General features: G+C 32.4%; 1 protein-coding gene across 1 annotated transcript in view; it reads left to right on the top strand.

Moving 5' to 3' along the window:
• Positions 1 to 1,744: 1,744 nt before the first annotated feature.
• The window catches only part of LOC124362087 (paired box protein Pax-6-like), an 81,476-nt gene continuing 61,929 nt past the window's right edge, over positions 1,745 to 21,291 (top strand). The window contains exon 1 of the mRNA XM_046816260.1: positions 1,745 to 2,422. Coding sequence (XP_046672216.1) covers positions 2,164 to 2,422 — 259 coding nt within the window. The 5' untranslated portion in view covers positions 1,745 to 2,163. The remainder of the gene's footprint in view (positions 2,423 to 21,291) is intronic.

Genomic DNA, 21,291 nt, shown 5'->3' with positions numbered 1-21,291 from the left:
CCTGCGGCCAGATAGACTGACAGATATCAGTGATATGCTTCGATAGCGCTCAGCCAAATAGACTACCATTGAGGAATATGTAATATTATAGAAGTCCGTATTGAAGACACAAAGTTATTACATGTCATAGAAACTAAACGTCAATGGCTCGATTTATTCTAGAGATATAATCCTCAGTTGTATGCATAGATCGATAGAGTGTAGTTAAACCTTGTGTAATTATTGAATTCGATCTTGCATATGTAAAATTATGGTCTATCCGAAATTTGAAGCATGTAGCTAAATTCTTTCTCAAGATATCCTGCAGACTGACAGATTGAAGATACATTTAACAGCTCTCTGAGTGATATCCGTAATTTTTTTTATCTATTTAGCAAATTTACTTAAAGTAAATAACGGTTCGAACATTTATAATGGTATCAGTCATTGATGTTTTGTGACAATAACTTTTTGCACTTTAGGTAATATAACTTAATTTAGGATAACAAAGGCCTTTAAACAGCAAAGGTGTCCTATGCTGACACTTAACAAAAGTAAAATCATTTATTTTGATATATTGGTTTTTTGTTACTTTAAAGTGATATTTACTTAATTATGTAGTATCATTCTGTAAACTGCGATTTCCACAAAAATAACTTGTCCTCACATGGGTGATTAAAACAGAACCATTTAAAATGTTTATACAATTAATGACGTTACAAACGTTAAACACGTTTCGTAAGTAGGCCTTAAGTTTGAACTCAGTGGTTGAAAGCAATAATTAAGTTATAATAGTTTCATAACTAATAATTTTTGGAAACTAGAAGGATAGTAATAAATTTAAAACACACACACACACACACACACACACACACACACACACACACACACACACAACAATTACTACACTCCATTATGAATCAAATCCCCATGTAAGAATACAATATATAGATTCCGCTCATTTAATGTTTTGAAAACAGAGTTTACTCGAGTGTTTTTGAATTATTTGATAAGGGTTTATTTCATAAATTAAATCCTTTATAAGCAATAAACACAGTTATGAATCAGACGACATAATTATTGTTGTCAGAATAATGCAATTAAGTGGATTTCAAAGAAAAGTTCATACATCTCATTAAATCATTTGTTTCATGGATTAGTGTATATTTAAATTAATTATTGCATATTTAACAATGCTTTAATTTAAGTTTGCATAGTATCTTGATTTTACTCCAGAAATTAATTCTGGAATGATACGTTGGGTGAGAAACAGTACATCTTATAACAAGAGACAAATTTACATATGTAAATTACATTTTTGTTGCTCTGCAAGAATCAATTTTTTAAATCACACACTTTTTTGAGTTGTGGACCTTCCCACATAGTCCTTGGACCTTATGAGGAGGAAAGTGCACTGAAACTAAAACAACTGCAACACACAACCGGCGAGGAGTGTACACCGAGAAACATTTAAAAGTGAAATATGTGTTACAAAACAAAGAAACCGAAAGCACGGCCTAATTGCAAATCCTTGACAAATCCTTATCGGTGTGACAGTCGGAGCTGTAGCCGTAAGGCCATTAAACGCGGGATAAAATGGAGTGGGCAGTGGTGTGTGCACAGTGGGCAATAAATAGTGCAGCGGTGAGCAGACTATTGGTGCCGCGGTAGCGGTGGGGAGCGGCGCGGCGGCGGCGGCGGGCGGCCCCCTCCCCTCCTGCGGTAGCTGCGAGCAAGGCGCAGAGAGATCAGCCACTGTGAGCTTCAAACCCTGCCAAGGACCTGAGTCTTCAACATCATCCGCGCCTTCGCGCACCTTCCTTCCTTCCGGTCAACTGATTTGTGGTCTTTGCTTTTGGACTGGTAGTGCTACCATTGGTGTTGTGATTGGTGTACCTCAGGGATCTACCTTGAACCCGTTGTTTTTCTCGAATCGCGATCACGTTTTTGTTGTTTTTCTTGTACTGTGTGGACATTTTGACAACATTTTAATGTTTTCTGAGACAGAGTGATAGTTTTCAACTGGATTGCCGGTTTACAATAAAATTTGAAATTTATTGTTTGATAAGTTTCACATTTGTATTGACATTTTACGGAGTGGTTTATTCTGAAATGGTGTTGCTTTCAGAAGAATGAACTTAAGGAGTATCTTTTAAGACTCTGGCAATCAACCGTTTTGTTACCATGCTGATCTCAACGACCAACGCCTCGACCACCCCCAACAACAACAACAATAACAACAGTTCCGGGCTGGGAAAATGTAGCGACTTCTCCGTCTCCAGTCTATGCCGCGACCTGAGGAGCTCCCCGGAGGTCAGCAAAGCTGAGGGGGAGAGTACACCCGCGGTCATCATCGGGGGTACGGGGACCAACTGGAAGCTGGAGTTACCGCCCCATCCTGGTCTCAACCCTGCGCTTCCCGCCACCCCTCCCCACACACCGGGTAAGTCACTTTCTGTAACAAGTAACTGCATAAGTAACGTAATAACTAGACAAAATCCATCAATTAGAATTCTTATATTTGTTTACTAATTTATAAGATAGTTTTAGTCGCAAAGCCACCTCGTTGCCTTAAAGTTTAAAATAATACTGCTATCACTTAATACTGTTCGGTACATTAATCAAATATACAAGCAGTTTATCGTATAATAATAGCAATTACTAATTGTCAGAAAAAGTTATTCCGGAGGGGTCTAGCGCGGAACCCTGCGGTACTCCTGTTTTTACGAGAGGTCGCTAAGGGCATTGCTAAGGACACTGTTATAGTATATGTATTAGGAGTTAAGTGTACGATATGAAATCGTATTAATTCAAACAGCAAGGCAGGAATAAATATTATATATTTACCGTCAAAACAAACAACATGTGTAGGCCTACGTTTTCTTGTGATAAACAAAATAAAATCTTCGCTGTTACTGGCAAATACTTTTACCATCCTGTGCATATATTCATTATTGTACATTAGCCACTTATAATTTACAGACAACAATGTTGTGTTATTTATACGAAGAGTAATCCTGTGGTATCAGATTTACGCTAGACAAATGTAAGTTGTAAAATAATCCACAGAAAGCAATACAAGGTACTGATGTCAATAATATACACGTGTCACATATTAATTTTTACAACATTTATGTAGTAGCATTGTTAAATATATTATTGATAGCCTAGTTTATTTATTTATACATTTCTAAACTGAACAGTAATAGTGGATTAATATACTGATCTAAAAGTGATTTTGTCTAAAAAATAAATATATACTATCGAGTTTATTTGCAAGCATTATTAATACAGGGTTGATAACAGTTTATAGTTTGATTATTCAAGTAATTTAAATTTAGTATCCATAATATTTAAATATTCCCAAGTGATTTCTAAGGATTTATTTTATAAAGTTAATTTTGTATCACACGCCGCTGCTATTGTGTTGTACTCTATTTTATTATTTATTAGACGTTACTTGGATTCTACCATATATTGTGATATTATTTAAACTTGCGTTATCATAGAGCTTATCTGTGTCTTTTGTTTTGCGCGTAAATTGATGTAAACCAAAACCTGTCAATTTAGCTAAGTACGGTAAGGGTTTTAATATTGCATTAATGTAGTTTTGACATTGTTTATTTTAGTTTTACAGGTTTTGGAGATTAATGTGAAAAAGGGAATGAAATCTAATAAAATGAAGACAGTAGTTAATTTGATAAATTATTACACCTGATATTTTCAAATGTTCGTTTTAATGTTTAACTTGCTAAAGGGTCAATACAGTATATTGGTATTTTTCATATTGATAGCCTACATGAATAATACATCATATAATTATCACGAAGTTGTGGGGTTCGGTTATTTGATTTAACCACTGGTAGTATAGTGTGTTAAACGTAAATATACTAAATTTTAAAATGAGATGCGGAATAGCGTTTTTTTTTATTTTAAGAAACCTATGCAATATAAATCAACCAATCTTATATAATATGAATAAGATATTATATTATATATTCATACTGCAACTGGCAACTCATAGGCTAATATAATATACATTATATACGCTTAATAATACCCAATTAAAGTGTTATTTGTTCAATATCATGTTTATTTTGTCATTAACCAAATGGAAACAATAAGCTTCATAAAAATACCTGCTACTAAACTTGTTTATTTATCCCACATTAATTTTTTTGTCGAACCGTCAAACCTTTCAATACTATGAGTATATCTAATAGAACATTCGTCGTTCTCTGTGCTTGGAGGTTATATATATTTGAACTATGGCATGAATGAATAAGGTATTTATATAATTATCAACATTTATGGATTAAGTGCATACTCAAAATATGTTCTTGAAGGTACTATGCAAACTGTAAAAAGGTTTTTCGACTAAAAACCGACTCTTATAAATACTTATAAAATGATAACTTATTTTGTATTTAATGGCAGATACCTTATAATTTAGGACCAAGATAAATTTGTGATGTAATCAATTTTGAAACTTCTTTATTGTTTAAATCATTTATTGTTTTCTAAAGCTATGCCATTAACTTGAAAATAAATGTTATACAAGTAAAAGAGTGAAATGTGTTTTTAAATAGAACGGGTTAAGATATAAAATAAGATATATAGAAATAAGATTCTTGAAGATTTTAACCGGGTTTAACCAATTTTTTGCAGGTCTATAATAATTTGTAGTAGAGTCTGACATGCGTTGTAAAAAAAAGAAGGTAGGACCTAGTACGAAACCCTGCGGCATTCCGGGTTTCATGGATATAATCAATATCACTACTCCTTCAAGGCAACTGTTCGGATGAATGCGTTAAATATGCTCGATTGATTTAAAGAGTACGACTTGAAACTGTTCTAATGAATGCATTAAACATTCCAACCTCGATTTATCAAAAATATAAATACTAAATTATTTCCGTTATGAAATACAGTTTTGAAACGTTCCGCTAATATTTGAAATATTTAACACAAATGAACCTTTACACTGAGCGTATTATAAAACCTCGCAAAACAAAATTGTAAAGTCACATTTAAATTAATAGTACTTATACTAAATAGAAAACGTTCAACGGAACAGTACTAAAGTAAATAATATTCGTATGCATAAAATAGTTATTTTTATTAAAAAAAATCAATACTGATACAATTACCTATATGATTTGTTTGCCTGTTGATTTTCTACGTCAAAAATATACACACTCTATACTTTTTTGATAGTATTACGTGACTTATTTGATTTAAATTTCACATTTAAGGTCTAGTAAAACTCCCATCTTGCTTATTTCTACCTGTGTATAGAGGAACACGGTTCAAGGCCAATGGGGCTAGAAGGCTACTACGAACTTGAACCATTTATCTGTAGATACTTCCGTGAATTGACAATGTTGATTATAATATTAGCAAGGTTATGTAGTAGTTGGTAATTAAGTAATTAATTTGATTTTGTAAATGAATGTTTTAGCGTTCATAAGTTTTTCAAAGTTAAATCACCTATTGAAAAATATTGATTAGCACGATCCTGATTTGTCACGTTATAAACTTTGTTTTAGCACAAGAAATAATGTGAAATTTTTTTTGCTAAAGCCACATATTTATGGAGTTATTTATTATGTAAGACCCTTAATAAACCCGTTCGTGCGTTGCCCAACGCTTAAGAAGAGAGAACGGTTAAGTTGGAATTTGGGATGTGTTTAAAATTATATCTTACTCATAAAAAGGCTAAATTGCCCATATTAAAATTTAAAATGAAATAAGATGGTGAACATAAAATCTGAGATATTGAAAGTTTAGTTGTACAAAAGTTTACAATCGTGTAATGTAGAATCTGGGTTATTGTTTTATTATTTTATCAAGATATTTGACTCGTAATTTTATTAATATTTGGTTATAGAAAGACCCTTAAGCAATATCAAAGATTCTGTTTGAAAAAATAGAATCTAGCCTTGATGTAATAGTCGTTTTATCTTTGTTAATGTAAATCTTCATGCCTTCAATATTATTTTTTTTGTGGGGTAATGTTAAAAAACTTTTAATATTCAAATCCTGATAACCCATTGGGCGGAACGGCGAACAGTTATCTTTGAAGGATACAATTAAAATCCTAGTTAGAAAATATGTTTTAATATTTCTCTTAATTTATTAGACATATAGGCTAAATACTACTTCATATAATAAAACAGATTTTATATAAATAGCGGGAACGAATCCGAGTATAAAAACGGTAACCCTGTCGCTTTTGTGTTTCTTTTAGAATTTTACGTATTTGATTTATTTTTTTTTAATAAAAGGAAAGCTAAACTCTGACTATTATATTTGGTGTTTGTGTAAAATTTACTTAACTGAAAAGATAAGCTTGTACGCTAGTCTTGCGCTCTTGTTGGTAGTTTTACTTTGAAAGTAAAATGTCCAAGTTCCAACTAGACCATTGATTTATAGATAAAATATTTATTTCAAACAGGAACAATCCTCTATTTGCTATGTTTTGAAATTGTTTGGTGAAACCACCGTATTAGACTGAAGTTCAGCTACTATAATAATAAGTATAAGAATTGTTTGCAGCAAACTTGAGATAATATGGATTTTAGCGTCAAGAATGGGAATTTTAGCGTCAAATTAAATAACAGTTCCATGCTCCAGAGCCCTTACGTTACCTAGCTATTTTTGTTCAAATTAATTGAAAATGAGGTAAAATGGTGTTTCTTAAAATCTTTTTTTTAACATCTAAGTTTTTGAAAATGATTTACTAAAATTTATTTAGCATCTGTAGGTGACTGTGTCCACAACGAGACTGAAATATTAAAAGAATATAATTATTTTAGCAATAACTCAACTCAATGTGAATATTATAATCTTAAAACCATAAACTTAGATGTTAGTCTACCTAATAGAAAATTAACTTACCTTAACAATCCTAGTTTGTAATGCAAAAAACATGGATTGTCTAGGTAAGTTACCTTTTTTATCATATTATGTAAACAATCCAGAGGCTATTAAACATGAGTAATATGACCGGCTGCGTCTAAGAACTAAGATAATTATTTTTTTATAGTTTTTAATGATTAAGAATCTGAATTCACAGATTAAACTGTTACAACGAACGAGAATACGTGTTAAATGCAAAATACAATAACTAAATCATATTTTTAATAAATTTCAATTCCGCTTTGAGGAAAATCAAACGTAGTCACCATAAATGTAAGTGAACAATCTACTGGCTATATTACACTTCTAAAGCACTTAGAAAGATGTATTCCTTTCTTCCATAACTGTTGGAGAAGCGCATTATTTTACATAAAGCTGTGATTAAATACAATTACATACAACGCTGACCTGTACACCTCGTGTATTAGCTAGCTTCCATAACCTCGTATACACAGCATAAGAATACTTTTTGGTTCGATGTAATGCATTTGTTTTCAAGTTTTCAATATCGATCAATATATTTTTTTTAAACATTTTCAATGCCTTGCTTCCAGTGATCACGCTTTGCATGTATTTGGCAATAAACTGCCAAACGGCGAAATGGACCTCTCTACGCATATCTTCATAATCCCTAACGTCCAGTGCCTACTCCGGACCGCGGTCCCGAAGAAGGACATCAAGTCCGGACGGAAGATTCATGCGAAGTTCGGCCGACGCCGACGACGACTGCGTAGCGCCCATCCGCAACAAGTACGCTGATTGTAATCCTGCGATTATACTTACGTGGTAATTTATACGGCAGTTAGTCGCTGATATACGGGTACATCGGTTCTCAATGCGAGGCAATGCGGGTGTGAGTTGCCTTATGGCGGGATTATGCCGTGTTAGACTGAAACCCGACCTCTCAACACGCGTTGAAGCGGCTTATCGTTCCGGTACGAGTATTTATCTCCGGTGAGGTTATGGTGTTCTTAACACTTGCGGTTTACAAATTAATCGTCACTAATTAACACAGGTTATTCGGCACACACACGGGTTTATTGGCAGTAACTTTATTTTAAAACAAACATTCTGAACAAGTTAGCACGTCAAAAGTACATTGAGGAAATCGAGGAAGATGATTTACAATTAAATCTAAAATAAATATATTATTAGGTAGATTTTGTAATCAAACTCAGCCCATTGCGATTCTCCTCATCATAGCACAAACACTTCTGTATAACTTCACCGAATATAACCACCAGAGCGCAGAACCACCCCTGTTCAAAAGTTTAACGCGTGCTGTAAAAACGATAACTGCTCCAAAAAAGTTAAAGCTTTTGCAAAAATCTATTTTATAAATATCTCCGCTACGTTCGTTTGCCAGTTTGGTACAACTCCTTTATTTATAAACCTAGAGAATAAATAAATAACAAGAAAATAAAAGCGTTCTGGTAAATTATTTAAATGTTTTGTTATAGACTATTTTTTGTATATCGAACAAAAAAATTAAATACTACATGGCAAATCCCATTAAAATAAATTAATAATACTTCAGCTGTCACAAAATTTACCTACTTATTTCATTTTAGCCGAATGGTCTATTTTTTGATTGAATATATATGTATATATAAAACCAGATTATAAGTCTCACTGATAAGCGAAATAAAACATTATTGAGAAATAATGTGTCAAGTAATTAAAGTTATATTACACACTAATGTAACAAAATATCGTGTTCGTACTGGTAATACATCTTTTCAATAAAACGTCAGGTTTAATTATTATTGCAACTATAATTTTAAAGAGTCTTTTATGGATCTTAATGTTGATGTTATATGCACCTAGAACTGCGACTCCCCTCTATAAAGTCCATAGGTGCTGCAGAGTTTGAAGATAACAATATTATGTCCACTTGTACAGCTGGGAAAGGCCCACTCTGTTTTAAATTACTGATATTACTTTGAAATTTCATTTCATTCAATAAAGTTAATAAAAGTTCTAAAATTGGTGTGTTTTAACACGCCGAATGTGGCTCGTCATACGAAATATTTTAAGGATTTATTTGTGTTTACCAGGCAATAACAAGCAAATTTCTCTTAGAATCTAATTTAAGATCGTACACAAGTCTAATAATTCAAAATTTTTAAATTAATCTTCTGAAAATTTGCAAGGCTAAAATAAAACTAGTATGTTACACATAATCTAAAAACACAATTTATGTGGGTTTGAAGTATATTTTTCAAGGAGTGAATTATTTTTTATTGTTGCAGTTATGGTGTGGAGTTAAGGCTGTAATTCTTATATTTCGATATCATTTGGAATTTGTAATACTGAAATAATAATAACATATAACTTAAAATATAAGTAAAATACACAGTTCTTGGATAAAATCATGTGCATGGTTTATTTGTTGAATCATTCAATACCTGGGGGCCAGTATTATCTTTTTTAGTAGTTTGGCATCACACACATTTTTCCGGAAATAAAATAATTATTACATAGGGACTAAAGATTGTTATTCATGATAAGCTTACTTTAGTTAGTGTACTATTAAATTAAAATTAAATCTGAATGTAATACTATGCATTGTTAATTATCTAATTTGTTACTAAGTCTAAGGTACTGGGAACAAGCGGAAACTGTAAATTGATAAATGATAATAACTTTCATGTTAATTTAATAATACATTTTCCGTTACTCCTTTGTTTAAAATTAGTTTTACGTCGAAAGATTATGTAAACATGATTTTTTATAACAATTGCCATCGATCAGTAATACAAGAAATCAGTGACAGTGATATTACACCCCTTTGGTTTGGTTTATTGTAACGTATATTGTAGTTACATGTTAGGCTAATTATCCACCTGAGGAAGACATCCGATAGCAGATTCCGAAACGTGGTGTTACTGTTGTATCACATGTCGGTGGTAAATGTCCGAAAAACCTGTTGTATGCTTTTTTTATTTTGAATAGTACAGTATTATTTGTTACCGAAAAATAGGAACTAAAGTAAGTAGGCTACTTTCAAAGCTTAACTATCACTATGGATAGGCATACATTTTTATATATAGGAAAATAACGATTAATTGGCAAATTAAAACGTATCGTTTTCTCTTAAAATTTTAACAAATAATTTCAATAATTGTTGAAAACAATTCAAAAGGGGTTTTAACCTCGGTTAAAATGAGTTTTTGGTAAATGACATACATGCAAATCGACAAACTACTTTTGACCGAGTTAAAAGAAAACCGTGACACCAATACCGACTTACTGCTGTTATCACATGCTACTCACGTGACCCCGCTTATCAGTGTTGTGGGTGGAGTGGAGAGGGGGGGGGTTGTACCCCTACTTGTAAGCCAGGTTGCGGCCCCAATGTGTCATGTCAGTTCGCGTGCGATGTCGATGGATCACCCGGCGTCACCCGTCGCCCATTTCTCACCGAGATAGACCGATAATCTCTCCACAATGAAGGAGAATTCCCTCCCGCACCAGGGTAAATAATGTGATAATGTGGTCTGGATTTACAAATCCCTGTAGCTAAAAGTTAATGCGATTTTGATACTGACTTATTCAATTTCTTCTTAAAATAATATATATTTTCAGTTGGAAAAGATCCAAGGTTTTATTTACAGTTCAAACATTTCAAATTTATTTTAAACTGTTATGTAAGCTGAAAAGTCACTTTAAAATCCAATTACAACCTAAAACAACAGCCGCTACAGAATTTACAAGCAGGTCTTATATTTAATTAATGTTCTAACGGTAATTGGTAACTGATTCGTTAATTTACGTGCAAAGGATAAGGAAGAGTTACTGGCTTTAGGAAGTCTACAATAAGGGATGTAAATTTGGTTTGTATAACGACTTTTTGTATAATGACCGTGCACTTCATTCCTTGTGACCAGCCCGTGTCTTTCTTGAGTGCTCTTACAATATTTCAGATTTTTATTAGTAAAAATTGAAAGAGTTGCATTGCATTCAGTGAGGCAAAAAAGGGTTACAGTAGGCTCTGATACAAAGCCACATACTCGGACAGTCTTATTTGAACTCTAAATACTATAACTTGGCGTGTAGAAAATTACTCCACACGCGAAGACCATACGCAAAATTACTACAATTCCAAAGTAATCTGACCCTACACCTTCCTCAGAGATTTCCAGGGACAATCTCCTAAGACATCCCCATCCCAATCCACCCACTGGACTCATCGAATCCTAATGGCTACGAGACATTAAGCCCATAGTTTGAAGAGTAAATAAATTTGTTAAGATTTACTAAACAAACTTTTCAATGTATCAAAAGACACGTTTTCCGTGAGCGGAGATCTTTTGTGTTTGTGTCCTCACTCTCGATGACTTCACAGAAACGAAAATGAATCGAGTAAAACGGCTATTTTTCCAACTTTTATTAAGTTGTGGATTGATACACTCATGACAGTGACCATAATGTTTTCTAAATTATGCATAAACATTCAATTGATTGAGATGTAAGTGAGAAAAATATCTCCTTAAAAATAAAACTGTTTTATCAAAGTATCATATGTTGGAAATTACAACAGTACGTTATAAATACGTTATTGAGGCGTAAATAAACGTACTAAAACTACTCTGTTATATACCTGCTCTTACTGGTCGTGTTTTTTAACTTTTGTATTTTTTTTTCAAGTTAAATATAAGTGTAGAATGTTCTCACCGCACAAAATGCCGGAACGCTTCGCTCAATTTATAATAATATCAAAGACAACATGCATTAATAGGCGATAATATAAGTGATAAACTTCTCATCCATATAAGTAACTTTTTCATGTTCTAAGTAAAATCTATTGGTTCGTTAAAGTTCATGCGTAAGGATTGTTTTTCTCATTTTGATTAATACAATTTAGTGTTTTCGAACAGTTTTATATAAATAAATATATATTACATGATTAACTAAACATCAGCTGCTAACCAAAATTCTATATCTCTAATCCACGTGGAAACGGAAATTGTTGGATACCTATATTACAGACTGACTACATTTAATGTAATATATATGTTTTTACTATTATACACTTTATTTAAAATACGCAAGATATAGAAATAAAAATGTCAAACAAACCATTGGTTAAAGAAAATCATATATTTATGAAAAATATATGGTTTTACTATTATAAACTTTATTTAAAATACGCATGAAATCAAAATGTAAATGTCATGTACCCTCTTGGATAGGGAGTTTCTTCAAAATATTATCCTATATAATAAAACAATTATATTTCGATCATATTTTAACTACTGAAATAGTGATGCAACATAGAAAAACGTTTTTATCATTGTTTAAAGAAGATTATAAAGTATTTCTGGTGTCCGAAATGTCTGCCTATAGCCATTAGTACTCAGTGTGGGATACAATTCTAGAAGCTCTGATTACAAATTTCTGAGAGATGTATCCAATATTATAAACTCATTTACATGAATGTAAAGAAAAGTTGTCATTTTGCGGGTTTCTAACATAAAGTGACCATTGAAATGTTAATGTACTTCTTAGAATCATTGGAAAAGTGAAGATTTAATAAACTGTGATTCAGTATATGAATTAGCGTTTTTATTGAGGGTTAAAATTCTTTTAACACAGTATCACGCCTTCATACTATGGACGGTTACAATACGGCTAGTTTTTTATAAAATATTAATTCGAACATTCTCTTCTGAACATCACGAATTACAAAATCTGGCTGGACGTATAGAACGTGACAAGGTAACGCTCCAAAATTACAATTCAAAGGCGAAACTTTATCGTGACCTCGAAACCTAGACTGGGGGATAGCAATATTACTAAATACAACCAAAACATTAAATCACTTACACAAACGCCTATAGAGAACCATTTAATATGATTGAGAATGTCATAAAACTAATTGCCGAAATGATATTAATTCGGCAACCCTGCACCGTGTCTAATGTGTACTGCCGCTCACCTCAGAGCCAGGGGTCTCACACATTAGCCTGCTCTCTCTTGTGTTATTGGGAGGGTTAATTAACGGTTCGCTCTCAGGTATTATCCGTAGTTCGGTCCTTGAAATGTCTTTTTTCGAGGTCTCTGTCTTTACAGTCCAGCTGTTCCTTAGTCATTGCTTCGTCGTTAAGAAGCTCAAGGTCACTATAGTGAAGATTTATCCTTCGGTATTCCATTAGAGGAGATAATATTGTGGATATGCAGTACAGATGTAATTCTCGGATACGTACTTGACTGAATGTGGGCACTATATGATAAACTACACTACTCTAACAGGCAGGCAAGTAATATTATCTTTGTTGTGCTGTTTTTAGTTTTATTAGCTGAGCGTTTAGCGAAGCCTCTCTCTCGCCGGTTGCTGATGAACGAAATCCGATCCCTGTCTGCACGCACGATGAGTGTCGATCTAATTGACCTTGAAGGGTGATTTTTACTACCTCTACATCGCTATTGAAAATTGTAACTATCGGTCCATTTGGAGTTTGGATTCCAGTACATTAAAATGTAACTCTGATTGCGTCGTCAAAGAGAAAAAAGATTAAACAGATTGGTAAGTAAACTGAGTTGTGAGGAATGCGTGTGGCGAAGTTATTTTGTGGGACTGTCTGATTTTGTACAAAACATTTTAGCTTCGCCGGAATTTTATTATTTGCTCAGAAGCAAATTGTAAACGACTTTTACATTTAAACATTGTGTTATATTTATTGGGTTTACTAGTAATACTGGTTTGGACGTAGAATATATCTCAAGTAATGTAGTTCGATAGTGTTTATCAGCTCACTTTCTTGTCTGCCCGTTAACTACAAATATAACGTTCTTGAAATTTGGAAGGTATACTTATGCGAATGTTTGCATTGTTGGGACGGTTTATACAGATGGAATAACTATTTCCAGCTGAAAAGTAATGCAGTTTTTATGAATTTTCATGGTTTTTCGGTCGAAATTGAATTCAGCTCATGTAAATTTCATGTGAATGAGCGTACAGCGAAGTCTCTACACAGTTGATGATAAAGCAGATATCTATCATCGTGTCTCCGTCTGTCTGTACGATAGTTTTTGATGGGTTAACTTAGAGGGTTGAAAGTTAGTTATATTGCCCTTTACTATCTCCACATCAAAATTGAAAATTTTAAACATCATTCAATTGGGAGTCACTCTAAGGGATGAGATCCACTATGGGATCTTTGAATTTGAAATATCCCGCGCTGAGCGGAAGTCTGGCGTACGTTTTAACTTGTTTAACGTGAAGATTTTCGTGAAAGGTTGGCACAACCTAAGGAAATTATAGTGAACACAAAACACTTTTAATGCCAATTACTTGTAATTTAGCTGATAAAAAGAAGATAAAAAGTAAAGACTTAACATGCATTACAACATATCGTTTTAAAATATGGGCATTTAAACATTTTCAAAACGAAATAACTGAAAACCCGTTATTTATGAAACAATTTTGAAAATATAATATTTTAATCTTTATTTAACGAAAAATACATCTGATTATAATGTTTTAAAGTAATTTGTGAAAATTACAGTCTGTTTGATTAACATAAATGCCAAGTTCTAAGTTTTTTGCATTAATAATTTTATAGATTTTTCAAACAAACAAAAATGTACAAAAATGTTGTTAAGTTGTGGCAACCACTCGTGAAAAACCCTGTGTATTTATTAATGGATTATAACAGTGTGTATTTTATAATATTTTATGCATACGAATACAAGTCATATATTTTATAAATTTAATATTTGTTCACAGTTGTTCAATTGTACGTTCCTCATTGGTAATATAACTTCGTTTTGGATTTATTTTTGTTCCTATTGGTTTGAACTGTTAAGCAGTTCGTTTTGGAAACTGATGTACCATAACCATCATTGAATATCATTGTTGGAAGGTTATTTTTGACGATGGAAGGATTGTGAAGGAAACAGGATTTTTCCGGACATTTGCCATCGTTCAGTGAAACAAGAAAACAGTAACACTACGTTTCGGATCTGCAATCTGATCTCTTCTTCAGGTAAACCTAGTTTGTAATTATGTATTAGGTTAGTTCTTTACCTGAAGAAGAGATCAGATTGCAGATCTCGAAACGTAGTGTTACTGTTTTCTTGTTTCACTGAACGATAGCAAATGTGCGAAAAAATCCTGTTTCCTTCATCATTGTTGGGTCAAATACATTTACAATACATACTTACATAGGGTTAAATATTTATACAATTAATTAGAAATTCATGCATTTATATACTTAATAGAGTTAGGGAGACGAGAGCGAATTTGTATAGTATAGGAACACACCCTAGTATTTAGTGAAATCAATAAAGGATACCTTCTAAGAGAATTTAAGCGTCAGTCGTGCTAATTTTTGTAAGGGTCGAAGTTAAAAGGTATTAAAAGGGTTAAAAATACCAACAATTGATTTTTTAACTTTATTATTATCCGTATCTTAGTTCATATCGGTGATTAGAGGTGGAACACATACTTGAAAACTTCAGATGAAAAAATGTAGCATTCTGAATATGATAGTTTAACTCTTTTTTAATTATAAAGATGTAACATTAACCAAACACAGTCAGCTGAACAATGCGATAAGATCTTATTTCAGACAAAAATGTAGATAGGACACTTAAATTCCCTAGTGGAGTGATAAATATTTTTGGTCATATTTTATTTAATTTTGCCAAACTTAAAATGGGAGGAATTAACTAACTTAGGCAAAGTAAAACATTGTCAGCCAATTATATAATGATACTAAAAATATTATAATATAATTTATTTTAGCCCTCTTATGCATTTTGCTCTTACTTACATGTCAGACATTTGGCTTTAAGTGCGGAAAACTAAAACATTTACCTGTGAATTAACTACCTATAGTTTAGAATTTTAGTCCTTGCCACATTTAATTTACTACACAAAAACCAAATTGACCATTGATTTAATCATAATCGACTGTCGACAGTGGGAAATTATCGATTTCACGATGAAATAGGTTGTGTTCTTATACAACGCAATTACTATTGCGAGTATGTAGAAAAAGTGTAAAATTCTTATTGGCACGTTCCTAACTGCATCATGTTAATTGTTGACCTATTTTTTTTTTTATTCATTCACTCCTGTAAATACAAGTTGCGCCTGCTGTAAAATATGAAAATTTGAACCAGAAATACGGACTTACATGTCTCAACTGGTCAAAGACGAGTTTTTAAAAAACGTAACGTTAATGGAATAAATTAATTAAAGGTTTTTGCACTTTAAATTTCTGTGCCGCAAAACTGGGTTGTTACGCTGCAATACCGTAAAAATACTACTTTATATCTGTTAGGTACGTTGCCTAATTGGTTTGGGAAGGCGAAAGTGTCAAAATTAATCTTACATACTGTATCTAATATGTTATAGTCCAGAAGTCCAGAGTTAATTTTTACTGTATATGCACACATCCTGGTTTTACGTGGAATGGACGGAGGAATGTCCCTTAAGACAGAAAGCGATCTCAGACGCGCTATTTTTTGCGGAGGTCAAAAAGGGAGGGCATCGAAAGGGAACATTTTTTCTTAGATCATATTTTTTATAACTTGACATATGTAAAACTAACCATAAAACGCGTCATAAATATTAAATCTGCACCAGCTAACCATATGCAGACCTTGAAGGTGGCGGCATTGAGTGTGTTTATCTAACCGTCAGACGCTGATAAATCTATTATTTATGTGTTGAATGGTTGGTTTTAAGTACTGTACTAAGAAAAAAATATGATCTGAGAAAATATTATATTTTTATATTAGAAAGAAAAAAAGTATACATCTGATTTTTTTCTTGTTTGACTGTCAAATCAAAAAATAATCCTCTTGAAAATATTCTTTTCACATTCGAACAAAGCCCAAAAACAAAGATGTTGAAAACAAAATAAAATATAACAAAGCCTTTCTCGTGCTCAGTCTGACCTTAAGACAAAACACACTTAGTAATATTTAAAATATAACATATTATATTGTAACATAATAATATGAACAATAATAGCATTTATACTAATAACATAAACTTTAACTTTCTTTAAGAACAATACAGTCTCCAAAGCAGAGATTGTAATGGGTCCCATCCTTGAATATAAAATGAATATTTTAGATCGGTTTTATTATTGTACTTTCTTGGTGGACTCTTAAATTCTAAATAGAACTATTTATATAAACATAAAAAAAATCAAAATATAATGGTCAAAGGTGTGTTACAGTAATAAAAGAAAAGAAAAATGCATAGGCTACAAACATACGTACATACATACATACTCTCAGACGACACGCATACATACATATGCCTTTTTATACTTAAAAGCACTGTACATTGCCAGTACAAAAAAGGAATAATAATTTTAACACCTTCAATTTCGACTTCTACCCAGACTAGCGAGGCTGACTAGCAATTCATTTTGGAAAAATCTTATATTGCAAAAACAGACAAGCTGTGTGCTTGCACAATACAAATTGATTCTCAGCTCCTAGACCATTGTATTTCTTTGCACTTTAGTTATTTTCCCTCTATCACTATACAACTCTAGACTGTCCCTTTACAGTGTAAGGAGGGATATAAAGGTAGCTAGTATAAACAGTACTGTAATGTCGACACGTACTCACCGTTAAACCAGACCCCGTGACGAACTGCAGGATGGTAATTGCGAAGGTTAGCGGGCTGCTGGCTAAAACAATTAAAATAGCCGATCGGTCCCGGACCACTTCACATCTGCAGGAGCCGAACTCAAATTCATTTTAATCCTCGGGATAAATTCAACACGTAGCTTCCTGTACCGTAATTACTTTCGTTTTTAGTAGTGAACATTAATTCGCAGTCCGTTATGGCCGTGAGGCGATTAGTAATCAGACTTTCTAATTTGTGATAACAAATTTTTGAATCGCGTTTTTAAATATATTATTTTGGAATAACTGGATTATATTTTCAATTTGATTTTTGATGAACATTATAATTTGCGGTGTTGGTACATCAAATCTCTGGTAAATTTCATGTTTGCTTGACCCATAATAATCATATAATAGCTTTTTAAGCTGTGGTAACAATTTTTTTAATTACGTTTTAAATATATTATTTTGGACTAACTGGATTATATTTTCGATTTGATATTGATGAATATCATAATTTGCGGTGTTGGTACATCAAATATTTGGTATATTTTCATGTTTTCTTGACCCATAGTAATCATATAATAACTTTCTAAGCTGTGGTTTTCGAATTTTGTTTTAAATATATTATTTTGGACTAACCGGATTATATTTTCAATTTGATATTGATGACCATAATTTGCGGTGTTGGTACATCAATCTCATGTATAGTTTCATGTTCGCTTGACTCATAGTAATCATATAATAACTTTCTAAGCTGTGGTTACAAATTTTTGAATTACGTTTTAAATATATTATTTTGGACTATCTAGATTATATTTTCAATTTGATTTTGATGAACATCATAATTTGTAATGTTGGTACACAAAATCGTTGGTACAATCTCGTTTTTTCGTGACCCGTAGTAAACACTATTTAGTCATAGAAAATTAAATGCATAATTTACAATTATATTTTGAAGCTTTGTACGTATATTAATTATGAAACAGTATAGTTATTGCTCATCTTATACTTGCCAAGTTAGTAATTACTCTGGTATAAGAAAATATGTTTAAAGTAATTTTGGTCATTCGTGCCGGCTATAATATGTGGGTGTTCGATAAGAAACGGGTTCTCTCTTTATGTTCGAGGCTCCGATCCGCAGGTAAATTTGTCAATAGGAACTTTTGAAATCTCAGGAAAATTTCAATTATAAGGCATTCAATTTCGTGTAAAGATTATTTTTACCTCATAACGTGCTCTCAAGGAAAGAAACAGCTGCTGCCTCTGACTAGACCTAACCTGCTTATCCTCGCCGTGCAGTAGCGATGAGTAATGGTTCGGTTCTGTAACCGAAAGGACACGGGTTAGATTCCAGGGGGGGGGGATAAATACAAATTTCTGAATGCTTTTGGACCACGTTCTATTAGTGTCAACGTATAGTGTCATGAATTAAAATAGGACAGAAGGAATACTTTGATAAGACAATCAGAAGTGGCTAAGAAGGTGGGAAAATATGTACGAGACCGCGTGAACCACGTCTTATAAGCAAGATAATCTACTTTTATACAGTATAGTGATAAATATACAACCACAAGAAAAGATTACTTTAAAGTATGCTTCAACCAAACAAATAGAGTTAAAATGCAAAAAGCAAAGCATAAATTATCAACAGATAGGCTATTTAAAGAGCATTTAAAAATAAAAGCACGTTATCGCTACCTATTAACTCACGCACGGGTTATGCCAGTATGATATTGCAATCTGTATTTTCTGATTAGTTTCATATAGAACTTTCATAATTCATATTTGATGGTTCACAAATTTTGAGTATACTAATACAAACTCTGACTCAGGAATACTCAACTAAGAAATTAACTTATAACAACAACAAATATAAGTATTAAGCATAATGCTAAATTACAAAAAATAGGATTGTCAAGACCTTTAGAGTTTTATAATAATTCTACAAATTCAAAGCGATAAAGCGATTTAATAGCTATTAACGTGGGCTAATGTGTTAATGAATTAGTTGAACTATAGTCGTAAAAGGGTTAATTATCGCATAACTTATGTATAGCTTATTCGTATTGCAACTACGGCAATTGTTCACGCTTATGCTTGTTTTCGAAAGTATAGATTAATTGCTTGTAATTTTACCGAATCCATGAATATAAAACAGTTGTAATCAATGAGCGTATCTCGGTAGTCAGAAATTTGATTCGGAATCGTTAAACGTTATAGCGTTAAACGTTTCGAATTTCTGGCCAGGAGGCTGGCTGTTCGATTAGCGTATGTAAATCTTGGCCAATTGATTTTCGTGGGTATTTGACAAAATGGCTGTTTTATATTAATTCAACTAATCTTTTCCTCCCTTTTTTGGCAGCGATTAATGTGTTTTCAAATGCAATATAATTTGATTGCTAAGCATTACATTTCGTAATTGTATATTATTTGACAGAACCACTTTGATTGCCCAATTGTATAGCCATTTTACAATGTAAACAATAAGGTCAATAAGAAAAACAATTATCAAATATTTTATACGAAACACAGTGTTTGTAATAAACTTTATACACGTTTTAGGACGTTTTATTTGACAATTTATTTATTTGATTGGAAATTGAAAATCTAAGAAATTAAATTAAATTCTTATATTTAATTCATAGACAGTAAGAAATTAATTTTTAACTTTAAATTTAGTATAGTAATGAATGAGGCAATGAATAACATTCAGACCATGGTTGAAGAATGCAAAATAATTGTACCAAGCTTAACTTTACGTTATATCTTCGATAATTTGGTGTCACAATTTTCCATTTCATTAAATGTATTCAAGGGCTAGTCTTTAAACGTATAGATACTTCAAAACAATTTAGTACGAAATAAAAAAACATTAAATTAAAATAACGCAATTTAAGATGTTGTTATCACGTCCGAAAAGTCAATAGTAATATTACAATATTAAAATCTGTGCTATAGACCTACTACTTCAAAATAAGAAATACAATATCAACTTAGAGAATCAATTCTTTCTTTGAAGGTTTGTAATCATTTATAGGTTAGTTCTTCACCTGAAGAAGAGATCAGATTGCAGATCTCGAAACGTAGTGTTACTGATTTCTTGTTTCACTGAACGATGGCAAATGTCCGGAAAAATCCTGTTTCCTTAACTTAGAGAACTAATTATTTGAATTTACAGTGCATTACAAAATACATCGTTTAAATTTATTTGGTGTAACTTGTAACAATTTAAATTAAAGAATCTATAATGAGGTCTGAAATTAATTTAATGTACAATCAAGGAATTGTCCTTCCTGCTTGAAGACCAGGTTTCAGTGCCGCTCTCAATTATAGACATTGCCCATTACGTAGGGGGAGTTGTTGGGGAAGTTGATTCAATGTGAATGTTGAGTTGGCTCCAGTTAAGATGAAGGTAAACTGGAGCAAATCCAACATTAACATTGAATCAACCCTTCCCACCATAGTTATGCGTTAGTGTAAAAAATCGGTTGCTCCGCTATTCTTTGGGATCGTGTCTAAAACATTATAGTGTACTTAATAGTACACCTGACGAGACAATGGGAATACCTCTTCACCTAGATTATACTACCTTTTGTAGTCTAGGCGTTTCTGATGTCGAAACGATGCAAAGACTTCCTTTTCATCTTCTTCGTCGCCGACTATTTTGGGATCTCTTCAGGAGAACATGATTCCAGATTCCAGTAATCAAATCTGTGATGGCGTCAGATTTCAGACACTGCATTAAGAGGAAGGTGTACCGTAGACATTAGACATTGGTTATAACTTTTG

This window comes from Homalodisca vitripennis, chromosome 5 (genome assembly GCF_021130785.1).
Source record: "Homalodisca vitripennis isolate AUS2020 chromosome 5, UT_GWSS_2.1, whole genome shotgun sequence".
Taxonomy (NCBI): Eukaryota; Metazoa; Arthropoda; class Insecta; order Hemiptera; family Cicadellidae; genus Homalodisca; species Homalodisca vitripennis.
This window is presented reverse-complemented; position numbering and strand designations above follow the sequence as displayed.